Source organism: Ochotona curzoniae, unplaced genomic scaffold (genome assembly GCF_017591425.1).
Source record: "Ochotona curzoniae isolate NIBS_2020 unplaced genomic scaffold, NIBS_Ocur_1.0 contig_1550, whole genome shotgun sequence".
In the NCBI taxonomy this organism is placed as follows: domain Eukaryota; kingdom Metazoa; phylum Chordata; class Mammalia; order Lagomorpha; family Ochotonidae; genus Ochotona; species Ochotona curzoniae.
In genome coordinates, this window is record NW_024465123.1 from 53,390 (window position 1) to 77,674 (window position 24,285).

The window sequence follows — 24,285 nt, forward strand, 5'->3', positions numbered from 1 at the left end:
TAGAACTTTCTCTAGCTTTACTCTGAAACCAAGATTATAATCTCACCTACATGTTTGTTGCTAGTCCTGTATTCAGGCAAAAAGCTATTCAGATATATATTAAGATTTACTTATTTTGATTGGAAAAGCTGATTTACAGTAAGTGATAAGGAGATACAAAGATCTCCCACCTGCTGGTTCACTCCTCACATGGCCACAATAGCCAGAGTGAGATAATCTGAAACCAGGAGCTAGGGCCAGGAGCCAGGAGCTAGGAGCCAGGAGTTAGGAGTTGCTTCTGGGTCTAATAAGCTGGTGCAGGGCCCCAAGAGTTTGGGCTGTCCTCTACTGCTTCCCCAGGCCACAGGAAGGGAGCTGGATGGGAAGTGGAACAGCTTGGACATGAACTGGTACCCATATGGGATTCTGGTGCATGCAAGGTGAAGATTTAGCCAGTAGGCTATCACATCTGGCCCACAATTCTGTGTGCCCAAGTCTAAAGATGAAGACACAATTGTCTGAGTCTAGCCATCAGACCAGGAGCATTGCAATTGAAGCTTTCCTTGAAGAAACACCAATTAGCCCAGTGTAAAGTATGAGAATGACTGTGCTAATGTCTCATACATAGAAGATTTATTTTTATTTGAAAGTGTGTTGGGGGTGCAGGGAAGAGAGAATATTCCATCTGCTCTTCCACTCTCCAAATGGCTCTAAGAGAGAGTGGGGCTGGGCTGATAGGATCTTCCATGTTCTATTCAACTCACCCAGATGACTGCAATAGCTAGGGCCAGGCTGTGCTGAAACTAGGAACCCAAAACTCGATCTGGGTCTCCCAGGAGTGCAGAGGGGCCCAATCCTTGGGCCATCATCTGTTTGTTTTCGAAGCAATATGGAGCTGGATCAAAACTGGAATGGCTGGGACTCAAACCAAATGGTTCCTCAAGGGGCAACTTAACCTGCCCCAGGGGAGCCCTTTCCATTCCCAGTGTTCCTGAATCTTTCATCCTCCTCAAAACCCACCACACTGGGAATGTAGTTCCTGACTTCTGAGTAGATTGGAATATGCAGGAGTGGGATGGGGCATGGACAGCCTCCTCAGCTCATATCACAGAGGGTCTACAGACCCACCGGAATGTAGCCCCTGACTCCTGGGAGTAGGACTGGACTTTGGAACCCTGCATAACACATCGCCATCTTCTGCCTCCTCCAGGCCCACTTGTCAGAACTCCTAATACCTTGTCCTTTTTAAGGGGTCAGGGCCAAGGGTACAACTAGGACTATCGCTGAAGATGCAGATGGACCATGTGTGCTTTTTAGGAACTAGCAGAAAGGCCAGAAGCTGCCCAAGTGAATAAGCTGGCACAGTGTGGGTGGATGTTGCCATAGGGCACAGCTTTTCCATCCTGATGCACCTGCTCCCCACACAGAGTGCTGTGGCCAGGTGTAGACTGTACTTGGCATCAGATGTGTTAGCTGGGGTTTATACAAGCAGCAGGGTTCTTTGCTGAGAGGACTATAAAGCACCATTAAACATACCATCATCAGTAATGAAGGAACAGTGCTCTCTTAAGGTAAAATTAAAAAATGAAAACAAAAAACACATCACAGATACCAAATACATAAGTTAAGAACTTTTAGATGCTAATGCATTATATATACCATAAATATATAATACATATACATATATAGATACATAGATACACATACATATATTTAGATATTAATGCATTATATATGCTGTATATATAGCACCCACCATCATGGGCTGGAACCAGGCACAGACCATGCTGGACTAGGTTACAGCACACTACAGGGAGTGCCACGATGAGGCAGGCTATGCCAGCCTGGGCTGCAGTACCCAGCAGCACACATGAGACCCTGCTAGAGAGGGAGTGGTGGTTAGTTCAATGCAGGAACTGAGGGAGGTTCCCTGCTGAGCCACTTCCCTACTGGTAAGCATGAAAGCTGGGACAATGGGCAGTCCAGGTCAGGCAGGGCCAAAATCCTTGTTGGTCTGCATGTGAATGGGGTTAGCCTAGTCAGACTAGGCCAACCTGCTGTACCCACTGGGGCATGCCAGAGTAAGTACAAGTTGGTTGGCCATTGCCACAGCATCAGCTGGCAAGTGCTGAGACTGGAGACAAATCCTGTTAAGCTAGAATGCAGAACCACCTAGAGAGTAGGAGGTCTGGGGCTGGAAGTGGGTCCAATAGGGAAACACTGGGCACCTCTCTGATGGCCTACAACTCCCACTGGTGAGCATGAGAGCCAGGGCTGGGGTGGGCATGCTAGACAGGCAGTGGGCATGATTGTGGGCTAGATAGTGGGGTCTGCTGGGTCGAGCTAGGCTTCAATGCCTGTTGATATACACGAGAGGCGAATGGGATGTGGGACAGACTGTACTAGCCTGCTGCATATACTGGCAAGCTCAGGGACCAGTGATTGGGCGAGGGGAGGGGTGATGGCGGACACTGGGGTTGCTCTGACTAGGTTTTAGTTCCTGCAGTTCAGTGTATGAGGCCTGAATGTGTGGTGGGCAGGACTACAGTGGGTCACAGCACCTGTAGATTTACATAAGAGGTGGGTCTGGAGATGGAACTGACCCAGCAATAGCAACTACAAGTGTGCATAGGCTGATGTGGATGGCAGACTGAACCAGACCCTGTACCGACAAGCATACACAAGAGTCAGGTCTGGGATCACTTCAACAAGGTGTTTTTAGGAATCACTCCAACTGAATCACTGGACTCAGCACTCCAACCATGGGGAGAAACACAGACTTGTGGTCTGACCATGGAGAGCATGTGTCAGAACTGGGTCTCCTCAGTGGCTTAGATGGAGGAGTGGATGGCATACCCAGATGCACATAGAGGCTATGGCAGTCCATTGGGGCATGCAGAAGACATTTGGTACCAAAACAAAAGGAGGACAGATCAAATTGCAGAACTACCCCAGGCATGCATTGACAGCAATTTTCAGGGTGAATGGAGTATCTAAGGTGGACTATGCCAGCAAATAGACCTTGGAAGGGTTTCATCATCCTTGGATCTGTGAGATTGACAGCATTTCAGAATTATTGGAACTACTTAAGAAGAACTGGCAAAGCATGTTCCATATATCGAGGACCCTGGGATGATATTGGGTAACTATTTCCCATCTCAGGATAGTGAGGTGGTTGGATGGCTGGGTGTGGCTTCCCCTTCTATCTCCATCCTTCCCAAAGACACAGGAAGAACAAAAAGAAAATTTGGAAAAACATTGTCTCACCCACTTTCCCTTAACACTGTATCCTTCCCATCACGATCAACTATGTGAACATCAACAAAAATAAAATTTATACCAAAAACATTAGAATAAAAAATCAGACAAATGGCAAGGTGACAGAGTTGGAAGGAAAATAAAGAGATGTTTGCACCTACTTGTTCACTCTCCCAATATCCACATCAATCAAGGCCAGTTCCTGGCCAACACTGGGAACTGGGAATGTCTTCTGGGTTTCCCACATGGATGGCAGTGACCCAGTCACCACGGTTATCCCTGCTGCCCCTAGGTCAAACAGCAGAGGGCTGGATCAGAAATAAAGTAGCCAGGGATATGTGTGTAGTTGTTGCCAGTGGTGGCATAACTCAGAGCCATGAATCCTGTTCAAATATACCTTTCTTTGGAATATTCTTTTAATTCATTTGAAATGTGAAATAATACACAGACAAGGGAATCCAAATAAAAACTGAGTGAGCATTCTTATGGCACTGGTTCACCCCTACCAAGTACACGCAACCGGCATGCCTGGACCAGGTCAAGATCAGAAACCAGGGACACCTCCCAGGCTGCCACATGGATGACAGGGACTCAGATAAATGAGTGCCCTTCTGTTTTCTTCCAGAAACATTAGCAGGAAACTGGACTAGAAGCATACCTTGCATCAGCACTTCATATTTAATGCTGGCATCCCAAGTGGGGGTTTAACCTGCTGTGCCAGTATACACCTGTCCTATCAAACTCAACCTTTATTTGCTTTTCCATGAACATCTGATAGCAACAAAATGAAACAAAAATCCTTGATTAAAAATACTGCCTGCTTCTGATGAAATCTGTTCTTTTGTATGCTAAAGCTAGATTATGAGAGAAGTGGTGCGAGGTGCTGAGTGACCTCCTTTCCTGTTATCTGAGCTCACACAAGTCTGGCCATCTAATTCTCAATGTTGCTCTTTATGCATTTGGCCAATGCAAGACTATGGGGAAAATAATTAACAGGCCAAAAGTATTCAAAAATATTTTTGGAAATGAACAAACCTGTCATTACTGATATTTGAGTAACATAGTTTTATTTCTCCTCATCAGCTTGGTAGACTACTGAGACCATTTGAGTGTCTGTAGGAGTACTTTCACATACACTATCAGTGAGAAAATAAGTTGATACAATTAATATGAAGTCATTTGAAAATATCTATCATGATTTTAAGTACACATCCCCTGCATTCAGCAATGCCATTTCAGAAATAGAATTCTACGCAAATCTAAAGAGAAAATATTGTAGCATTAAAAAACAGAAAGAGGGCTGACATGGAGGCATAGTGGGTAAAGCTGATGCCAGCATCCTATTTGGTGCTAACTTGTGTCCCAGCTGTTCCACTTCAGATCCAGTTCTCTGCTAATGCCTTGGAATAACAGTGGAGGATGACCCCAGTGTATAGGCGTCTACCTGTCGCCACATCGGAGAAAAATCTGGTTTATGGATTTGGCATGACCCAGCCTTGGCTGTTGTTGCCACCTAGGGAGTGAACTAGCAGCTGCATGATATCTCTCTCTCATCTCTGTTTCTCTCTCTCTCTCTCTCTCTTTCTCTGTCCACCTCTCTGTAGCTAAGACTTCTAATTAAATAAATCTTTAAAATAAATACATAAGAAATGGAAATAATTATAACTTAAGTGCTCAACAAGTACATTGTAATTCATGTTTTCTCTAGCAGATCATGTAGCTGTTAAAATGAATAAGTCTCACCTTATAAAAACATCCAAACTGTAAAAAAATTGCTCTGGTGAGGAGAGGAAAGGTTTTATGCAGGTGAAAAAAAAAATGAAGTTGGGCTTTCACTCCTTGGATTTCTAATTCAGGGCTATTGGAATTGTATTACTGCACATGTGTTACTTTGTTATATTTAAGGAGTACAACTGCTAGGGCTTAAAACAGCATCTGACACTTTCAAACACTTGAAGACAAAAAGTAAATAAAAATGCAATCCAGGGCCTGGCACAGTGGCCTAGCAAATGAAGTCCTTGCCTTGCATGTGCTGGGATCCCATATAGGCACCAGTTCTAATCCCAGCAGCCCTGCTTCCCATCCAGCTCCCTGCTTGTGGCCTGGCAAAGCAGATGAGGACTGCCCAAAGTCTTGGGTTCCTGCACCTGCGTGGGAGACCCTGAAGAAGTTCCTGGTTCCTGGCTTTGGATTGCTGCAGTACCAGCCGTTGCAGTCACTCGGGGAATGAATCATTATGGAAGATCTTCCTCTGTGTCTCTCCTACTCGCTGTATAACTGACTTTGCAATAAAAATAAAATAAATCTTTAAAAACAAATGCAATCTGTATGCAAAAAAGAAATAGTAAATAAAAGAGCAACAGGGCGAGAAGCATTAATCACACTAACAGAAACACAACATTATCATTAAAATGATAAAAATATACAATCAAAATTAATTCTTAAATATATATTGATAGATACAAATTGACAAAATTAAATGTTTCAGTTAGTAGAACAGAATTACTATACATCAGATAGAACAGAGAGCTATGTGGATTTGAATGATAACTCTTCACCTATAGGCTGTAAAAACGGACATGTTATTTAAATTTCTTAACTGTGCTAAGCTCTGAAGTAGAGATATTAATAGAACCCAACTTTGGGAATTGTTGTGAGGATCTAATTATATGTCAAGCAAGAATAATACATAAAATCGCTGAGTATGCATGGCATGTCTTCATATGTGAGTACGAGCAATTAGAATAACAATTTGAAAATACAATGCTATTTATATTATTATATTATTATTATTAGTAGTTGTGAACCAGCCTAAAAAAGTGAAATGTACATGAACTTCCTAAGACAAATTACAAAACTTTGATGAAAGAAGTCAAATATGTAAGCAAATATCAACATCTACTGGCAGTGTTTAGAAGGAACAGCAAAAGTATTTCTTACGTAAAAACTCAGAGCAGGCTGTTACTCTTTCAGGAAGTCTTCCGGACTGCACCCCCTGTCTCCAGGGCTGGGCTAGACAACTTCACCATTATGTTTTTATTGCAGATAAAGTACGTATACATAGCAATTCTTCAACTTTTCTGCTTTATCTCTGTATCCTTAATGCAGAGCTGAATAAAGAGCAAAACCTCATTATAATTTATTGAGTGACTCAATATTGGAAAAAACAGAACAATCTCAAATTCATAATTCTATCGATTACCACTAGAGGGAACCAAATCCCCACAAAGCTAGCTCCAGCAGAAGCTGCAGGGATTTTTAATTTTAATTTTATTTTTATTTTTAAAATAAACTGTTCCAATCTGAGAACCCCTCCGTAAAGGCATTATTAATCCCTGCCTCTAGGCCCCGGTCTCCAAAGGGTTAACTCCACAGCTTGGCTTGGTTCTCAAAGGTGTAACAGGAAGGGCAATCATGGCCTGATACATTTAGCCCCCATGGCTTAACTGCAATTTCCCTCCTTCCTGCTTCCCCGTTTTGCACGTCCTTGGGGGAGCTTAAGTGTTGCTTAACCATTGGGAAGATCCTGGGAGGGGCCAAGCAGACTATATAAGAGAGTTCGACTTTGAATAAAGACCTCACTTCACAAGAATGAGTCTCAGTGTGTTGTGTGTCTTGTCTGTCTTGTCTGTCTCATAACCCTAGTCCCTCCGCTCGACTCGGGGCTTGAGGTATGTGGCAATGCAGGCGTTGCTAACAAATGGAGGTCCCACCGAGATCGAGAAAGAGAGGATACACAACGACGAAGGGTCGTCCCAGGAGGCTGGCCAGCAGGTAAGTGGGACGTATTGTAAGTCTTTCCTAAACTGGTAGGAAAGGGAGTTTTATTTTGAAATGTAGGTAGGTTTCAGATTTATTTTGAAATATAGTTAGCATTTTAGATTTATTTTGAGGCATAGTTAGGTTTTAGATTTATTTTGAAGTATAGTAAGGTCTTGGTGTTTAATTTATCCTGCGAAAAGGACAATAAAATGGGTTCAGCCGTCTCCCAGGATAAATTGGACACCGAGTTGAAGAACTTAATGGGGAATGCTGTTGGTCAGAACAAGCTGACTGGAGAATTAAGCAATTCAAGCAAGGTAGATTCAAAATAAAAGAAAAAAAGAAAAAAAAAAGAGAGTAAGAAAGAAAAAAAAATGAAAGAAAGACACGTGTTCTGTAACTGAATTTAACAAAAATAATCTGATATAGAGTGGTCCACTGTTAAATTAACCTAAAGCATGAGAGGAACCTAAGTACTTGTTTTATAAAATAGCTCCAGGTTAAAGTATGTCAAAGAAGTGTTGGAAATCGCAAAGGGTTTAAGAGTTATATGTCTCTGTTCTGATGTGTTTGGTGTTTGTGCATATGTTTAGTCATTATTGTTGGTGTTCTATTATTTTTGTCCGGACAAAAACTAGATTTTGTTTTAATATTCTTTCTCCAGTTCTGTCTTTGTCTTGCGTTGTTAAGTTGTTCCTGTACAGAACTGGGTGCGTGTGTAACGACTGACAGACAAGATGTGACTGACAGACAAGATGTGACGGACAATGACCTACCCCCTTTCTCTCTCCTAGTAAATAATTTTAGAGAGGTCTAACAAATTTAACAGGCCCTGGCCAGACCAGATTCCCCACCTCCATTGGGAAAAGTTTGTATGATGTTTTCTTACTGTTTGATCTTCAGCTTACAGTGTTGTCCTGGTATTGATCAAGTCTAACAAGTGAAACTTATTTAGACCTCTAAATTCTTCAGAATTCTAAACCAAGTCTCATGACTTTGAGCGTTCTAGTAGGATCCCTGGAACTCTCAAAGATTGAGACAAAAATTTGAGTAGTGTAATTCTCATTCAAAATAATTTAGATTATCAGATGTTGCCTGATTATAAAATTGGCCTGCCTCCACCGTTAGCTGACTGGAGCGTGTGATGCCCAAGAAGGCCTCTTCCCAAGGGGCAGGCCTTGGTGCTCTGCCTGTGACCCGGTGAGATGAGGCTGCGCACATGGGGAGTGCACGGAGAGCAAGGAGGACCTGCCAGCTGTGATTTTGTATTTTTTCAGATCTGCTATAAATTTGGGAATTGTATAGTTGACTTGCAGAATTGACGAACTGTGAGTCCAGGGAAGTGGAGACCCGGAACTCTTCTGATTTAGGGACTTCTAGATGGGCCCCTAGCAGCCTCAAGTCAGAAGAATGTTTCAAAAGTTGTATATTTTAGTTGGAAAAGTTAATTGTAGGACAGACAACTGATTCGATCTGTTAAAAAAAAAAATTGGGGGGGCATTGCTAAAGTTTAATAGTAAACTTACGTATGGTTTATGCAGATTATTAAAAGCAGAATGTAATTCTAAACAATTGGTAATTTTAACACACTTAACAGAATTCTCAAGTAGCTGTTACAAAAGCAGTTTTGTTTTATAATGTGTTATCTGATATACGTGTATGTTTATGTGGCAAGCTATACAGTCTATCTTAATTGGCTTATAGATGAAAATATTCATAAATGTGAATTGCTAAGCTAAATCCTTTTGAAAATAATGTATGGATACACAATTAAGCTCTTGGAGAGGCATGTCTATTTCTGTTTTCTCAGGACCTTCAAAGTCTGTTCAGCTGAATGGTTCCGAAGCCTCTCAAGTGCCAAGACGTACATCAAACACCTGATGACTTCTGCCTTCTATCAGGAACCACGAGATGGACTGACCCCCAACTACTGCTGTTACCCAACTGCACCCCTACTCAGCAGGAAGAAACTAAGAGCAGATGACTACGCCCCTTTCCCTAAGAACTTTTGGGGTCCATTTCTGTTTGGAAATGTAAGAGCCACATGGGATGATAGGTAGTTGGGGTCTCCAGTTCCTGGTAAAACTGTTTGTTGTATACATGCAATATTTTAGCTCTGTGAGATTCTTGATTGTTAGTATTTTCAACAATATTTGAACATTGTTAAGATCCAAGTGACCCTCATGTCAAGGAAAATTATTGTAAATGGTATTAACTGGCAGCATGGATGTTTAAGGAATGGAGTGTTGTCTTAGCCTTGGGACTGATGGTTGGTAGCCATGATTGTAGTACTGTTTACTCTTCTTTGCCACCTATGCAGGCAACAAGCCTGGGAGAGGGTCATCATTTGACAAACTATGATGACTTTAGCTGTGGAAAACCCTAGAGCTCAAGTCCGGTTGAGCATGATGTGTATTGGGCAGCCAGAGACGGGTAAGATCTGGCAGAGCTGATGACCAACCTAAGACAGGGATCCCACGTGCCCTGGGTGGGACTCCCCATGACGGGTAAGGCTTCAACTGACTGCTGGACAACCTAAGACAGGTGTCCATTAAAAAACAAAAAGGGGGGACATGTAGGCCCCGGTCTCCCAAGGGTTAACTCCACAGCTTGGCTTGGTTCTCAAAGGTGTAACAGGAAGGGCAATCATAGCCTGATACATTTAGCCCCCATGGCTTAACTGCAATTTCCCTCCTTCCTGCTTCCCCGTTTTGCACGTCCTTGGGGGAGCTTAAGTGTTGCTTAACCATTGGGAAGATCCTGGGAGGGGCCAAGCAGACTATATAAGAGAGTTCGACTTTGAATAAAGACCTCACTTCACAAGAATGAGTCTCAGTGTGTTGTGTGTCTTGTCTGTTTTGTCTGTCTCAAAACCCTAGTCCCTCCGCTCGACTCGGGGCTTGAGGTATGTGGCAATGCAGGCGTTGCTAACACCTGCCTAAAGTCCAACCTCTTGAAAATCCATCCTACTTAATCTCTGCTCCATTCACACTGGTGCTAGTTTCACCAGCTGTCAAATTATAATCTGCATCTCTGCTTCCCGCCCAGGACAAGGCGTAAGCACATGGAGAAGCTCTCATTTATCTGGTTGGGCTGCTCAGTTCCAACCACTAACGGGTGCAAAGTTAAGACTTTCTTAAAAGGCAAAATTTCAGCCTTACCAAACACAGGAATTATGAGATGATTAAAAAAAAAAAACTTATCTAGATTATGGTCAATTTCAACATAGCATTGACATAGAAAACCTCTCCCGAAGAAATTCAAATGTGAGCACCTTTTAGAATTAAAGTGCCAGTCACTTTCATGACAGTAATGATTAAAACCGCCCTGACTGACTGGCACTGGGACAGGGGGAGAGGAGGCATGCAGGGGCCAAATCATGCACAGTGTGCATGATGGAAAAGCTAGGCATGGGGTTCCACAATTTAGGTCAATATAGACTTCAGGTTTTACTCAATTACCTCTGTGCACTTTTGGATGACCCCAGGTGGGAGGGATGTTCAATGTATGCTTGTGGAATCTAGCAGGAGAGAAGCTGGCAGGTAGAACTTTTTAAAATTATTGTTTGAAAGACTGATTTACACAAAGAGAAGGAGAGTCACACAAATACATAGAGGGAAGAGGAAAGAGGGAAGGAGAGGGAGAGAGAGAGAAAGATTGATTCCAGCTGCTGGTTCACTCCAGAAATGGCTACAACGGTGAGAGTTGGGCGAGTCCAAAGCCAGAAGCTTGTTTTGCATCTCCCACATGGATACAAGAGCTCAAGCCCTTGAACCATGCCATGCCACTTTTCTAGGACATCAGCAGGGAGCTGGATGGGAAGTGGAGTAGCTGGACTTGAACTAGCATTCAAATGGGATGCTACTGCTGCAGATAGAGGGTTAGTTTGCTTCAACATGGTGCCAGTTTCAAGTAGAAGCTTTTCCAAACATCTTCAGCCCTGGCCAGGAGAGACCAAGAGGCTGCCAGGGATCTACCTGCTCTCTTAGGGGTTTGTATAACCTTGAACATGTCACCTTGTAAAGATTTTGACAGCTGTGGCACAGGAAAAACTGAATCCTCATTCCTGTTGTGGCTGGTCACACAGCTCCCAGCTGCACAGCAGGCCACCAGGCTGGCGCTGGGCCTTGAGGCCTCCAGCCTGACACCCTGGCTTTAGGGAGTGTGTCTGAAAGCCCGCCAGGCTGTTGCTGGGCTCCAGTCCTCTAGACTAACACCCTAACATTAGCGAGTGAGTCCTTGAGTCTGCAGGCTGGTGCTGGGCCTCCAGGTCTCTAGCCGATCAACCATACTTTAGTGAATGAGTCCTGGAGCTCACCAGGCTGGTGCTGGGCCTCTAGGCTTCTCACCTAACACACGTACTTTAGGGAGTGATTATTGGTGCCCACCAGCTGGTGCACAGCCTGACACCTGTACTTTAGGAGGTGAGTCCTGGAGCTTGCCAGGCTGGTGCTGGGCCTCTAGGCCTCTTCCTGGAACCCTCCAGTGGGTGCTGGGCTGCTGGGCCAGTAGCCTGACACCATCCCACTGAGGATGGCACACAGTGGTGAGACTTCAGGTTTCTCTTTGTCAGCTTTGCATGCAAAGAATGATTCCATAACCATTTCTTTCCAGTTTGGATGGTTTTTGTGTCCCTTCTTGGACATTAGCCAAAAGATTTTTTACAAAGGTGTATTGAATATATATTGAAAAAGTATATCCTTTCATTACATGGTGCTTGCAAAATGGATTAGATATGAAGAATGAAATTAGGGTTTATCACAGTAGCCTAGTGGATAAATCCTCACCTTGAAAGTGCTAGGATCCCATAAGGGTGCCGGTTTGTGTCCCAAATGCTCCTCTTCCCATTTACCTCCCTGCTTGTGGCCTGGGAAAGCAGTAGAGGATAGCCCAAAGCCTTGGAATCTTGTACTTATGTGGGAGACCTGGAAGAAGATCCTGGTTCCTGGCTTTGGATTGACTCAGTCCTGGCCATGGCATCTACTTGGGGAGTGAACCAGCAGATGGAAGATCTTTCTCTCTTTCTCTCCTTTCTGTAAATCTCTCTTTCCAATAAAAATAAATAAATCTTTATTTATAAATACAAATAAATATACATAAACCAAGATAAATATAAGTAAATATATATAAACCAAGATACATTATAATTAAAACGAAGGTGTAAATCTAAAGCAGGTGAAATAACTCATTAACTTTAGAGGAATGGTGTGTGGAGTTATAGCCAACTCTGAAAAATGGAGTCCAATCCTATTCTATAGAAGCTGGGAAAAACAGGTAGAGATGTTTTCAAGGAAGAGAGGGTTAAAACATTGACAACTTGCAAAAAGCTACTCATAATGAAAATTATCAGTAAGTTTGAAGTAGAACAAATTAATTCAACTTGGTAAATAATGTATACACAAAACTGTGAGCTTCAGTTAGAGTGAAAAGCTCTGCTTCCCATTTAACACTAGAAACAAGGTACAGATGTCAGCTCCTTCCACTGCCATTCAACATATAAACTGCAGTTACCATAAGAAGATAAAAGGAACAGCTATGCAAATGGAATAATGGGGAAAAACTATCCATATTTGCAACCACATGAAAGCATGTAAGACCAAGAAATACATAATCAGTTTTAATTGATGTCAATTCACCAAGGTCACAAAGCACAACATTAACAAATGAAACATAATCTCACAAATACAGGATCAAACCCAAATAAGTCCTGGAGCTGGCAGTGTGGCTCCACAGGCTAATCCTTCACCCTGTGGTGCTGGCATCCTTTATGGGCACTGATTCATACTCAGGCTTCTACTTCCAGTCCATCTCTTTGCTTATGGTCTGATAAAACAGCAGAGGATGGTCCACGTCCACTGACCATGCACCCATGTTGGAGACTCAGAAAAAGCCCCTGGCTCCTGGCTTTGGATTGTCTCAGGTTTGGCCACTGTGGCTACTGGGGGAGTGAACCAGTAGATGGAAAACATTCTGCTTTTATCTCTCCTATTCTCTGTAAATCTCTTTCAAGTAAAAATCAATAATTTTTAAATGTCTAAGCAGAAATTAAATATGCAATACCGTTTCATAAAATAAAACATTCTGAAACAAGAAATAAAGATGTACTTATTGAGAGACAACTGTGAACCTAGTATGCTTATTAATTGAGACATATACTAGGTTCACAGATTTGAAGGCTTCATATGAGAATCATGTCAAATCTCTAAAATGTATCTGCATATGCAATGCAATTATCAAATTCTAGGTGACTTTTTGTAGAAACATACAAATTCAGTCTACATTTAAATGTAAAGAAATAAGCCCCAGAATATTTTTGTAAAACTTGACAAAGAATAATTATGTAATGTGTCTATGACACCTTAATGAAGACACAGTAGTGCATTTCTTAAAATGTAAGCTTGAGTACAAGATGGATGAACTACAAAATTTTCAGGGAGTTTATGGATCAGGAAGGAAAGCATAGCTGCAATGAAGGACAGGGGAGAATATGATGCTACAACATATTTGAAGACCAAGTTCCAGGGTTCAATCTTCATTCTTATTTTAAATAAGGTGAGGAATCCAAAAGAAAATCAATAGGTTTCTCTATAGGGGCAAATGTAACGTAAATACAGCATATTTGGAGTTGGGGCCACCTTTTCTTCTTTGCATTGATCTCACTTAAAGCTAACAAGTTAGGTGGTCAGAAGCATTGGGGTTAGACTATTTGCTCTGGAGCAATGAGCTCATGCAATTATTAAGAACTACTACTATGTTATTTGACTTCATGGCATTGTAAATTTCTATTTTTCTTTCTATTGTTGATATTGTGTAGTGACTTTTCATTTAAAGGGATGTACAATAACTGTGAAATGGAGACTAATATATCCAGAGATGAGGATACAATGTAGTGTGCATCTCTGCTTCCAGACAAAGATGGACTTACAATGAAATTGTTCACTATATCTTGACAATAGGATGCTGGACTCTCTGACATTGTCCATGCCCACAATGATGGACATATGACTGTGTATGAAGAACTATACTTTAGTAATGATATAGAGGAACTAGATGGCAGGGGGAGAGGAATGGGGAGGGGATAAGGGAAATTCCAGGAGCCTGTGGAACTGTACCATAAAATAATAACAGTAATAATAATAATAATAATAATAAATATTTAAAAATAAAGAAAAATTTTAAAAGAATTACTACTTTCCACCCACTGGTCTTCCTTGAACCCACAGCCATCTCTTTTTTCGTTTCTACCATAGAGCAATCCATTACCCTTACTCTGGGGTCACCAGCTTTGTAGGATGATTTGCTGGTTTCTGGTTTTGCTTCAACCATGCATAAAGCATCATGAATATAAATAAGATCTCATTTACTTCCTTCTTGGAATCACTTAATGGTTGTACCCTCATTCTCCATTAATTCCTGGAAATTTAGCACTACATCCACAGTAGTTGGCAACCTGACCTGCCTCCTGCCAGCTTCCAGCTACTCATACTCCAAGATTTTCAAAGCATGTTGTGTACTGATTGGACTTTTCAGACATTTTTAAGTTTTTTTCCAAGACTTTGCTCATTCTAATCAACACATAAATTTGGAAAAGTGGCATTTTTAGGGGCAGCCTGGTCCCAGTTCAGTGCTTCCACTGTTCTCTGTGAAAACTTGATGTAGCCTTTATTTCTCCCATCTAAACTTTAATTGCACACAAAAATGATTCCTTTGCTTCTGATCTGAGGCATCGGATCTGAACATAATGGGTACTTGGTAAATTGACGGAACTGGGGGCATCAGGACATCCTGCTCTCAGGTATGCCAGGGTTAGGCTGGCCACTTCCTTTCCTCCCACTAACTTTTGGTTTTGTGCCAACTGGCAGTGGGTTCTTAGATAGTTCAGGAAATCCAATGAAAGCAATGCCTTTTCTTTCCCTCAGAACTAGAGGTCAGTTACGCTGTGTCTGGTGGTCCAGGTGCTCAACGTGGCCATGGGCTCTGGATGGCTCTAGGTCCAGAGTTCCATTAGCCATCTCTGGCACCACAAGAGGCTTCCAGACCCAGGTATTTGGCTGGGGAGACTGTGGCCAGGCTGTGGTACTCAGTGTGCAGATTATTGATCCCAGCACTGGTGACTACAAGGATTTCTCCCTGGCTACCCCTGCAAAGCAGACAGGAGCCTGTCTTTGTAGCAAGTTCTGGACCTCAGTGTTGGTTTGGGGCTGATGAAAAGAGCTGCTGAAATCTACGAGTGATGCTGGATTACTGCACAATGGGCTTCCAGCCCCTTCTCAGGTGAAGAGCTGCTGCCTATCCTTTGCTGAAGCAGATCCACAGCCCAGGACTCTGCCAGGCATCCTTTCCTTGTTCTTACCTCACACTCTCTGTGTTCTCACGTACAATTCTCCTTGCCCCATCAGGTTCTTAGTGTCAGTCATACTGTTTTTGGGACTGCAGCTTTGTATTAGACATGCTGCACATCTCTAACTGTGAGCCAGCTATGGTCAGTTCACCTGTAGACATTTCCCCCAGCATGCTGAGCATGTTCCCACTGTCAGGTGGAGGGATAGAGGGAAATCCAGGGGGAAACAAAGTGCTCTCACAGGACTTCCTCTCTCTTCAGCCAGGCGCTGATCTTTTCCAGCTTCCCACTTGCATGCGTTCCATGTGCTTCCAATCTACAGATTCAGACTGTGTAGGACAGACTGGGCATGGCAAGTCTTGTGAAGCAGTGGAAGCCTGGGCTCTTTTTCTTGGGGTCTCTAAGACAGGCTGTACCTTTAGGCACTCCGTTGGTGACTATGGTCTCTCCAGGTGTGGAGGAAAGCCTTAGGGGTCTCACATTCCCTGTCATTGTGTCCCTTTCTCCTGACAGCCAGAGTTTCTTCTGGAAGAGATTCCTGGCCATTTTCCTACAGTTTATCTCATCGTACCACGCTCTTCATGCAACAATGCAAAGGAGTGTTCTAGCTCAAACAGCACAGCCATCTCAGATGAGGTTTGTGTAACAGCGGCAGGCACTCTTCCCCTGGGAGGAAATTATGGGCACCTGCGAGTGCATAGTGCATTCTGCTCACAGGAACGGCCTTTTCCCTGAGGACTCAGCAGTCTCTGCTCTTTCCCATTCTTGGTCCCTTTCTGACATCCCCCTTTATCCCCTCTGCAGATATAACTGGTCTCATTTGACCCCCCTGGACCTGAAAAACCGATCTGTGGGCCTTGGCACTAAAAACCCAGGAATGGGTCATGCATACTTCACCCTGGATGGTCACGAGTTTCGGATCTTCAGTGGCTCCATCCACTACTTCCGGGTTCCCAGGGAGTATTGGAGGGACCGCTTGCTGAAGCTGAAGGCCTGTGGCTTCAATACTGTCACCACGTGAGTACAGCCCCAGCCCCCTAAGCTTGGGACCATTGGGGAGCTAGAACCTGGAGCTGCAACCTGACTCTGAGCCTTGAATCTGCTTGGGACACAAAGTGAGGACTATCCTTCTGCCTAAGCTTCCTGTGGTCGCATTTTGTGCTCAGGCATTTGTCCATCACTGTTATGACTGTATGATCAAAGTTTTGGAAACGGAATGAGGTAGAAAAATATAGCGGTTTTTTAATAGGCTTGATTCAACCAGGAATTGAAAGATCTGCAGTTTTGTCTGGAGCAAGAGAGAGAGAGAGAGAAAGAGAGCGAGAGAAAGAGAGAGAGAGAGAGAGAGAGAGAGAAGAAGGAGAAGAAGAAGAAGAAGAAGAAGAAGAAGAAGAGAAAAGAAAAGAGAAGAGAAGAGAAAAAAGAGAGCATACCCTACATCTGGGACCTGGGGAGGGTGGGAAATTGGGTGGGCCTTCTTCCTTAATACCCGCCTTTAAACATGTAGGAAACAATATGGAAAAAATACTAGTCTTACCCACTTTCCTGTAGCCCTTGAACCTTTTTACCCTAATTAACTATGTAAAGATTGTCAAAATATAAATATATATATATAAATATTAATTTGAAAAAAAAAAGATTTTCATCCTCATAATCAAATTATGGTGAGCTGTGGTCCTTTGTGGAAGTCATTGTGTCTTCCTTGTTTTTTATGTCTATTTTTAGGCATTTGTGCAAATTTTGGTTGGTTTTTTCTTTTGATGCTTTTTATCTTTAAACTATGCCTCTGTGCCTTGGAACCAGTGTAGTCTGGCCACTGTCCAGGGTGACACCCAAGTTCGATGTGGTGGGCTAGTATAGTGATTATGAAAATCAGTGAAGAGAATGCTAAGAGAACTGAAAACTGAGCTACCATATGACCCAGCTATCCCCCTCCTGGGAATATATCTAAGGAAATGAATTCACGTGAGAAAGTGACCTGAATCCTACATTTATAGCAACAATATATTTACTGAAATAAGCAAATCTCAAAAGTACAAATATGATGTGTTCTCTGTGATATAAGGCAACCTTACTGTAAGATACAAGATCAACAGCTATATAGGTGTATATATATGTATACTATCTATATGTATATATATACATTGAGAGGAACTGTATAAGGGAAAATAACACACTGAGAAATGAAGATACATTGCAGTGTGCATTTCTGCCACTGAATAAAAGATGGACTCCCAATGAAAGTGTTAAAAAATTGCATATTGTAAAAAAAAATCATATTTACTATTTTAAGATAAGGAAGGGCTAGGAACTCACTTCAAGCCTCCTGCATGATTGGCTGAAACACAGTGACTTGACCTTCACTGTGAGGAGTGTGAGTAAAGGATTTGTAGCCAAGGATTAACCCAGTCATTGTGATGTGAAATATGCCATATTTAACCACTAATCTGAAATTCTAACTCTATTTTGGTCTCTTTAACACTAGCCATTCTCACTACAGTGAGATTTTATCACATTAAAATTATTCTTTAAAAAATTATTTTGTGTTTCTGGACACAGAGAGAATATTTTCCATCCTGTTGCCACTTCCCAGGTGGCCACAATATCCAGGTCTAGAACAGGCCACATCCAACCTGATCCCCCATGTGTGTGGCAGGGACCCAGATACCTGAGCCATCTCCCACTCTTTCCTATTAACATCAGCTGGATCAGAAGCAGAGGATCCAGAACTTCCCTCGATATTCTGATATGTGCAATGGTCTTTCAGACTGTGGTTTAGCCCATTGCACAACTATGTAGGTCCTGCCTCATGGCTTGGACATCTGTTTCTGTGATTGATAATCATATGAGAATTGTGCAATATATATATATATATATTTACATTTTATTACAATTATTATTATTATCATTTTATGGTACAGTTCCACAGGCTCCTGGAATTTCCCTTATCCCCTCCCCAATTCCATCCCCCTGCCACCTAGTTCCTCTATATCATTACTAAAATTTAGTTCTTCATACACAGTCATATGTCCATCATTGTGGGCATGGACAATGTCAGAGAGTCCAGCATCCTATTGTCAAGATATTGTGAACAGTTTCATTGTAAGTCCATCTTTGTCTGGAAGTAGAAATGCATACTACATTGTATCCTCATCTCTTGATATATTAGTCTCCATTTCACAGTTATTGTGCATCCCTTTAAATGAAAAGTCACTATACAATATCAACAATAGAAAGAAAAATAGAAATTTACAATGCCATGAAGCTAAGTGACATGTTACTAGATATGACAACCTCCATTACAAAGCCACTATACATCCCCTTAAATGAAGAGCCACAAAACAAAGTCAACATCAGGAAGAGAAAAGAAATTAACAACACCATGAAGTTAAATAACATGCTACTAAATGAATAATGTGTAGCTGAAGAAATGAAAAATCAAGAACCTTCTTGAAGAAAATTATGTTACTGTATGATCTATGGGTCATTGAATCATTTAATCAGAAGAAAGTGTTTTTGAAGAGATGAAACTAACAAAAAACAACAAAACTCATGTGATATAATTTCCGCTGATTTTTGTTGGTGAGGTGTGTCTCTTCTAGACACTATTAAAAGGTCAAATATAAGAGTTCTGGGAGTCCCAGAAGGTGCAGAAAGAGAAGCTGAGTTTGCAAATGTATTTAATGAAATCATAACGGAAAAAATTTTCCCTCATCTAGAGAAAGAATTGGGAAACAAGATCCAGGAGGGGCACAGAACTCCCAACAGGCTTGATCAAAAGTGATCTTCACCAAGACACATGCTCATCAAGATCTCTTCAATTGAACATAAGCATAAGATCCTTAAATGTGCATAAGAAAAAAAATCAATTGACATATAAAGGAATGCCAATTAAACTCATAGGAGATCTCTCACAGGAAACTCTACGGGCAAGAAGAGAATGGAGTGACATATTCCAGATTCTAAAAGAAAAAAATTGTCGGCCTAGGATAACATATCCAGCAAAGCTTTCTTTTGTTTTTGAAAATGAAATAAAATTCTTCCACAGCAATATATTTTTAATGTCTACTTTTAAATTGACTTTTCAAATGAAAAGCTGGCAAGTAATTCTTCCAATCTTGGCTTGTTTTTCCCTCCATTGATGGTTGCTTTTGCTGTGTAGAAGCATCATGGCCTGGTAACAGCCCTGTTTTTGATGTTTACTTTGTTTTCTGTACTTTAAATAGCTTATCCATAAAGTTATAACTTGGATCAGCGTCTTGAGTTGTTGTTTCTATGGTTTTCTTCTAGTAATTTTAGTGTTTCATGTCTTCCATTTATGTTGTTGACCCACTTTGAGTTTTTGGATGGGGGAGTAGTGGGGAAGTAGGGTTTAAGTTTTATCTCCTGCACCTGGTATTCAGTTAAGCAGGGCAATTTATGAAAGATCTGTCACTTTTTAGGGCTCTTCTGTAAAGAATCAATTGACTAAAGAAATGTAGATTAATTTCCTGTAACTATAATGTGGTTTCAGTTCCACTGGTCTAGTTATTGCTTTCTCTCCCACCATGACTCTCAGATGTGTCTTGAAATCAATAGTTTTGTCATGATTGCTGTGTTTATTTAATCTTGTTACTTGAAGATTTTGCTTGTTCTGTGAGAATTGGTATTGAATCTCTAACTTTTGTAATATAGTTATTCATAAAAGGTGTTATTGGCGTATAAAGTATTACTGATTTTATGTTGAGTTTTCTATCCTGTACCTTTACTGAGTTCATTTATCATTTACAATGTTCTGCTGTAATCTTTTGATTTTTCCGTCCATAGACTATAGCATATACTGCACCATATAGTATAGATACTTAGATAGTTAGATAGATAAATAGTTATTTTGAATTGCCGTACCTATTTTAGGCTTTCGTCTTACTTTTGCCTGATTTCTCTGGATAGAAATCTATTTTTTTCTTTTTTTTCAGATTTATTTATTTTTACTGGAAAGACGGATATATAGAGAGGAGGGGAGACAGAAAGGAAGATCTATATCATCCAATGGTTCACTCTCCACTTGGCCACAATGGCTGGAGCTGAGCCAATCCAAAGCCAGGAGCCAGGAGCTCTTCCATGTCTCCCACGCAGGTGCAAGGTCCCAAGGCTTTGGGCTCTCTTGGACAGCTTTCCCACCCACAAGCAGGGAGGTGGATGGGAAGCGGGGCTGCTGGGTTTAGAATTGGTGCCCATATGGGATCCCAGCATGTGCAAGGCGAGGACTTTAACCACTACGCTATGATGCTGGGCCCTTTCTATTTTTTTTAAAGATTTATTTTATTTTTATTGGAAAGGCGGATATACAGAGAGGAGAGACAGACAGAAAGATCTTCCGTCTGATAATTCACTCCCAAGCGGCCGCAATGGCTGGAGCTGAGCCAATCTGAAGCCAGGAGCCTCTTCTGGGCCTCCGAAGCTGGTGCAGGGCCCCAAGGCTTTGGGCCATGCTTGGCTGCTTTCCCAGGACACAGGAAGGGAGCTGGATGGGAAGTGGGGCTGCCGGGATTAGAATCGGCACCCATATGAGATCCCGTGTGTGCAAGGCGAGGAGTTTAACCACTACACCATCGCGCCATGCCCCATCTCTATTTTTTTTTAAAGATTTATTTATTTTCATTGGACATTCAGATTTATAGAGAGAAGGAAAGACAGAAAGATCTTCCATTGCTGATTTACATCCCAAGTGGCCACAATGGTTGAAGCTGAGCTCATCTAAAGCCAGGAATTAGGGGCTTCTACCAGGTCTCCCATGTGGGTATAGGGTCCCCAAAGCTTTGGGCCATCCTTGACTGTTATGCCAGGCCACAAGCAGGTAGCTGAATGGGAAATGGAGCTGTCAAAACATGAGCCATCCTACATATGGGATCTTGTCATTTTCCAGGCAAGGATTTAGCCACTGCGCCATCACTTTAGGCCCTCTAGCTAAAATTCTAATCACTTTTTCAGTAAAACTGACAAGAATGGATGTATTTGTGTTGTTCCTGATGTGAGGAGAAAATGCTGTCAACTTTTGCCATTTAATATGATGGCTACTGTGGACTAAAAATACAAGTCTTATTGGAAACAATGTACTGTTTTATTGGAAAGTCTGCATGAGAGAGGGAGAGAGAGAGAGAGATCTTCCTTCTGCTTATTAACTCTCCAAATGATGGCTATGCTGGGTTGATCTGAGACCAGGATCCAGGGGCTATCTCTGGTTCTCTCACATTGATGTAGGTGTCCCATGACTTGTGCTATCCTCCATTGTTTTCCATGTACATTGGCAGCATGCTGGATTGGATATTGAGCTGTGAGAACACAGACTGGAGCCCATATGGAGTCCCAAAGCCTCAGGCAGTGCCTTTTCCTGCTGTGTCATGGAGCTAGGCTTGCCACTGCTCTTCTCAAGTTCCACAGGGAGTCATTTCTGCATTCTATCCCCGGGAACCTCAGAGAAATCACCCACTTGTTTTATTTATTTGTGGATTTTTTTCTTTGTAGTTTAACTACCACTGAGAAATATTAAGTGCATACCATACATTTTCTCTTGCTTCATTCCTTTTTTGGATGAGAGAGTGAATGGGAAAATTATACCAAAATCCATAGAATCTAGAGCAATAGGAAAATAGTTGGGTAGCTAAGAAGGAAACTATGCAGATTTGGTTTTGAAATAAAGGTTTAATTCAGTGGATAAGTGCCACTTATTCTGCAGTAGCACTATGCCAGTTTTAGCATGGGTCTGAGGATGACCTTAAATATTTGTAAGAAAGCAATAAGTTTTTAGGATTTTTCCCTCTTCTCTTTTCTAGCTACATTCCCTGGAACCTGCACGAGCCAGAAAGGGGCAAATTTGACTTCTCTGGAAACTTGGACCTGAAGTATGTGGGGTTGATGTTTCTGGAGCAAGAGGAGGACTCTGATAGGTGGTTACATGGGTGGATTAGGAGCCCAGCCATGACCTGCCTCTGTGTTGAGAGCCTTGTTCTCAGGACCAGAGTGGGATGCTGCCCAGCCGTGTGCTGACTCTGTGCTGAAAGCCCTGTTACCAGCATCAAGGTGGGATGCTGCCCAGCTGTGTGCTGCCTCTCAGATAGGCCAGTTCTGCAACCACTGGGGACGCTCCACTTTGCATTTCTAGACCATTGGCCAATGAAATGGGACCAATACCTGCAACGGGACCTATTAACTTTGGATGATGAGTCTTTTATCTGGATTAGCAAGATTGTTGTAGATTTACTGCTATTACCACTGTTTCCTGCCTGATACACAAGTAATGCTCTGCTGATGCTCTGACGCTAGCAGCCAGTAGATGCCCAGATGGCAGGATCTTCATTCTCCCACCTGGGATAGGGATGCCCTGCTCTTCGGGTGTTCCTTCACCTGTGTCCCTGGCAATGAGAGGATGGGGGAGAGGTAGGCAGCTGCTTCACCCTCCAGTATGTGCAGACTGCATGCTGCCCAGACTCTGCTATGGAATCATGTGTGGTATTGAGGAGTTTTTGCTTCCCAGGGCCTTTGTGATGATTGCAGAGGAGCTCGGCCTATGGGTGATTCTGCGTCCAGGCCCCTACATCTGTGCTGAAGTTGACCTTGGGGGCTTGCCCAGGTAAGCTGGGCTGTGACACCAGAACTGTGGCATAGTAAACTATTTGCTTCACATAAAGTAATGACAAGGACAGTGACAACAACCTCCACTGACAAAGTGTTTATTGCATGGGATTTAGGTGCATGTCTCACATGCAGTCTGAGAGCTGTGGCAAGGAGCAGGTTTCACGGCCATTCTCATTGCAAAGAACAGAAGAGGAGATGGATACCCTGGTTCGTGCCAATAGCATGACAGGGTGTAAAGGGAGGAAGAGCTATAGAGGCCTGATCTCTTCTGTCCCCCAAAGCAGGCAACTCTATTTTCCTCATGCATGGAGAAGAAAGGAAACAGAAGCATTTTGCCCAGAGAGTCAAATCCTGCTGGCATTTCTCTTACTTTGTTGCATTCATTTTGCCTCACCCTATCTCTTTCTTTGTTGTTGCAGGAGATGTGTTTGCTCGTTTTTGACATCTCTAGCTCTCAGCCCCAATACATGAAATTTGGTTGAGAAATCTAGGATCTACTTCTTTGACCTGAAACATTAAATGGGAATCCTGATTTAATTCTCAACTATGCTTTAAGATAAATGCCTTCCCTCCTCAGATTCACCTGAAATTATTGCTTTTTTTTACAATGGATTTCTCCTCTGGTCCAACTCAGGTGCACAAAAAGGCTGAGCCTGACAGATGTGCATTTTTATGGAAGTAACTGTTATGTGTGCTGATAAGTTTGACACCTGGCACTTCCCCAGTGACAAGAGCAAAGAGGTTTATGAAATGGTAGTTCCTACCCAGCATGTAAGTCTTGGGTCTTAGGAGAAATGTGAGCCTTTCCCAAGGAACACATATGGCATTCATGAAAAATGGTCTTAACGCGTTTGAGTGTGAGAGAGACTCATGAAAGCCGGTGTGGGAGCCTAACCAGGCTCAGATTCTCGGACTGACTAGAAAGACCTGAAATTTCTTCTAGAATCACGAGGTGCCTCTGCAATGGAATAATGACTTCCTATAAAACCTACAAGCTGGGAGTGGTATCAAGAACTTGACCAGGTGTATCCTTTGCAGGACTGTTAACTGTAACAGGGCTCTGGGTATGAGCTAGATGGTGATGAAGCTCTAAAAAAGGGGGGCTTCGAGAAGGACCTGGGGTTATGTTCTCCTGCCTTCCTCTCTGCACTGAGTCTGTCTTTCCTTGCCCCTAGCTGGCTACTGCAGGATCCCAAGTCCCGAATTAGGACAACTGACAAAGGCTTTGTTGAATCAGTGGACAGATATTTTGATCTTCTGGTCCCCATAATGGTTCCTCTCCAGGTAAGGCCCAGGAAATGTTTCCTTAATTCCTTTACTGTAGGGAGAGA

The 24,285-nt window shown here is 42.4% G+C and overlaps 1 protein-coding gene across 1 annotated transcript in view; it reads left to right on the forward strand.

Annotated features, from left to right (window-relative positions):
* The window catches only part of LOC121148529 (beta-galactosidase-1-like protein 3), a 71,286-nt gene that overhangs the window by 14,374 nt on the left and 32,627 nt on the right, over positions 1-24,285 (forward strand). Inside the window, exons 2-5 of the mRNA XM_040968597.1 lie at positions 16,145-16,357; positions 22,153-22,221; positions 22,854-22,949; positions 24,130-24,238. Coding sequence (XP_040824531.1) covers positions 16,145-16,357; positions 22,153-22,221; positions 22,854-22,949; positions 24,130-24,238 — 487 coding nt within the window. The remainder of the gene's footprint in view (positions 1-16,144; positions 16,358-22,152; positions 22,222-22,853; positions 22,950-24,129; positions 24,239-24,285) is intronic.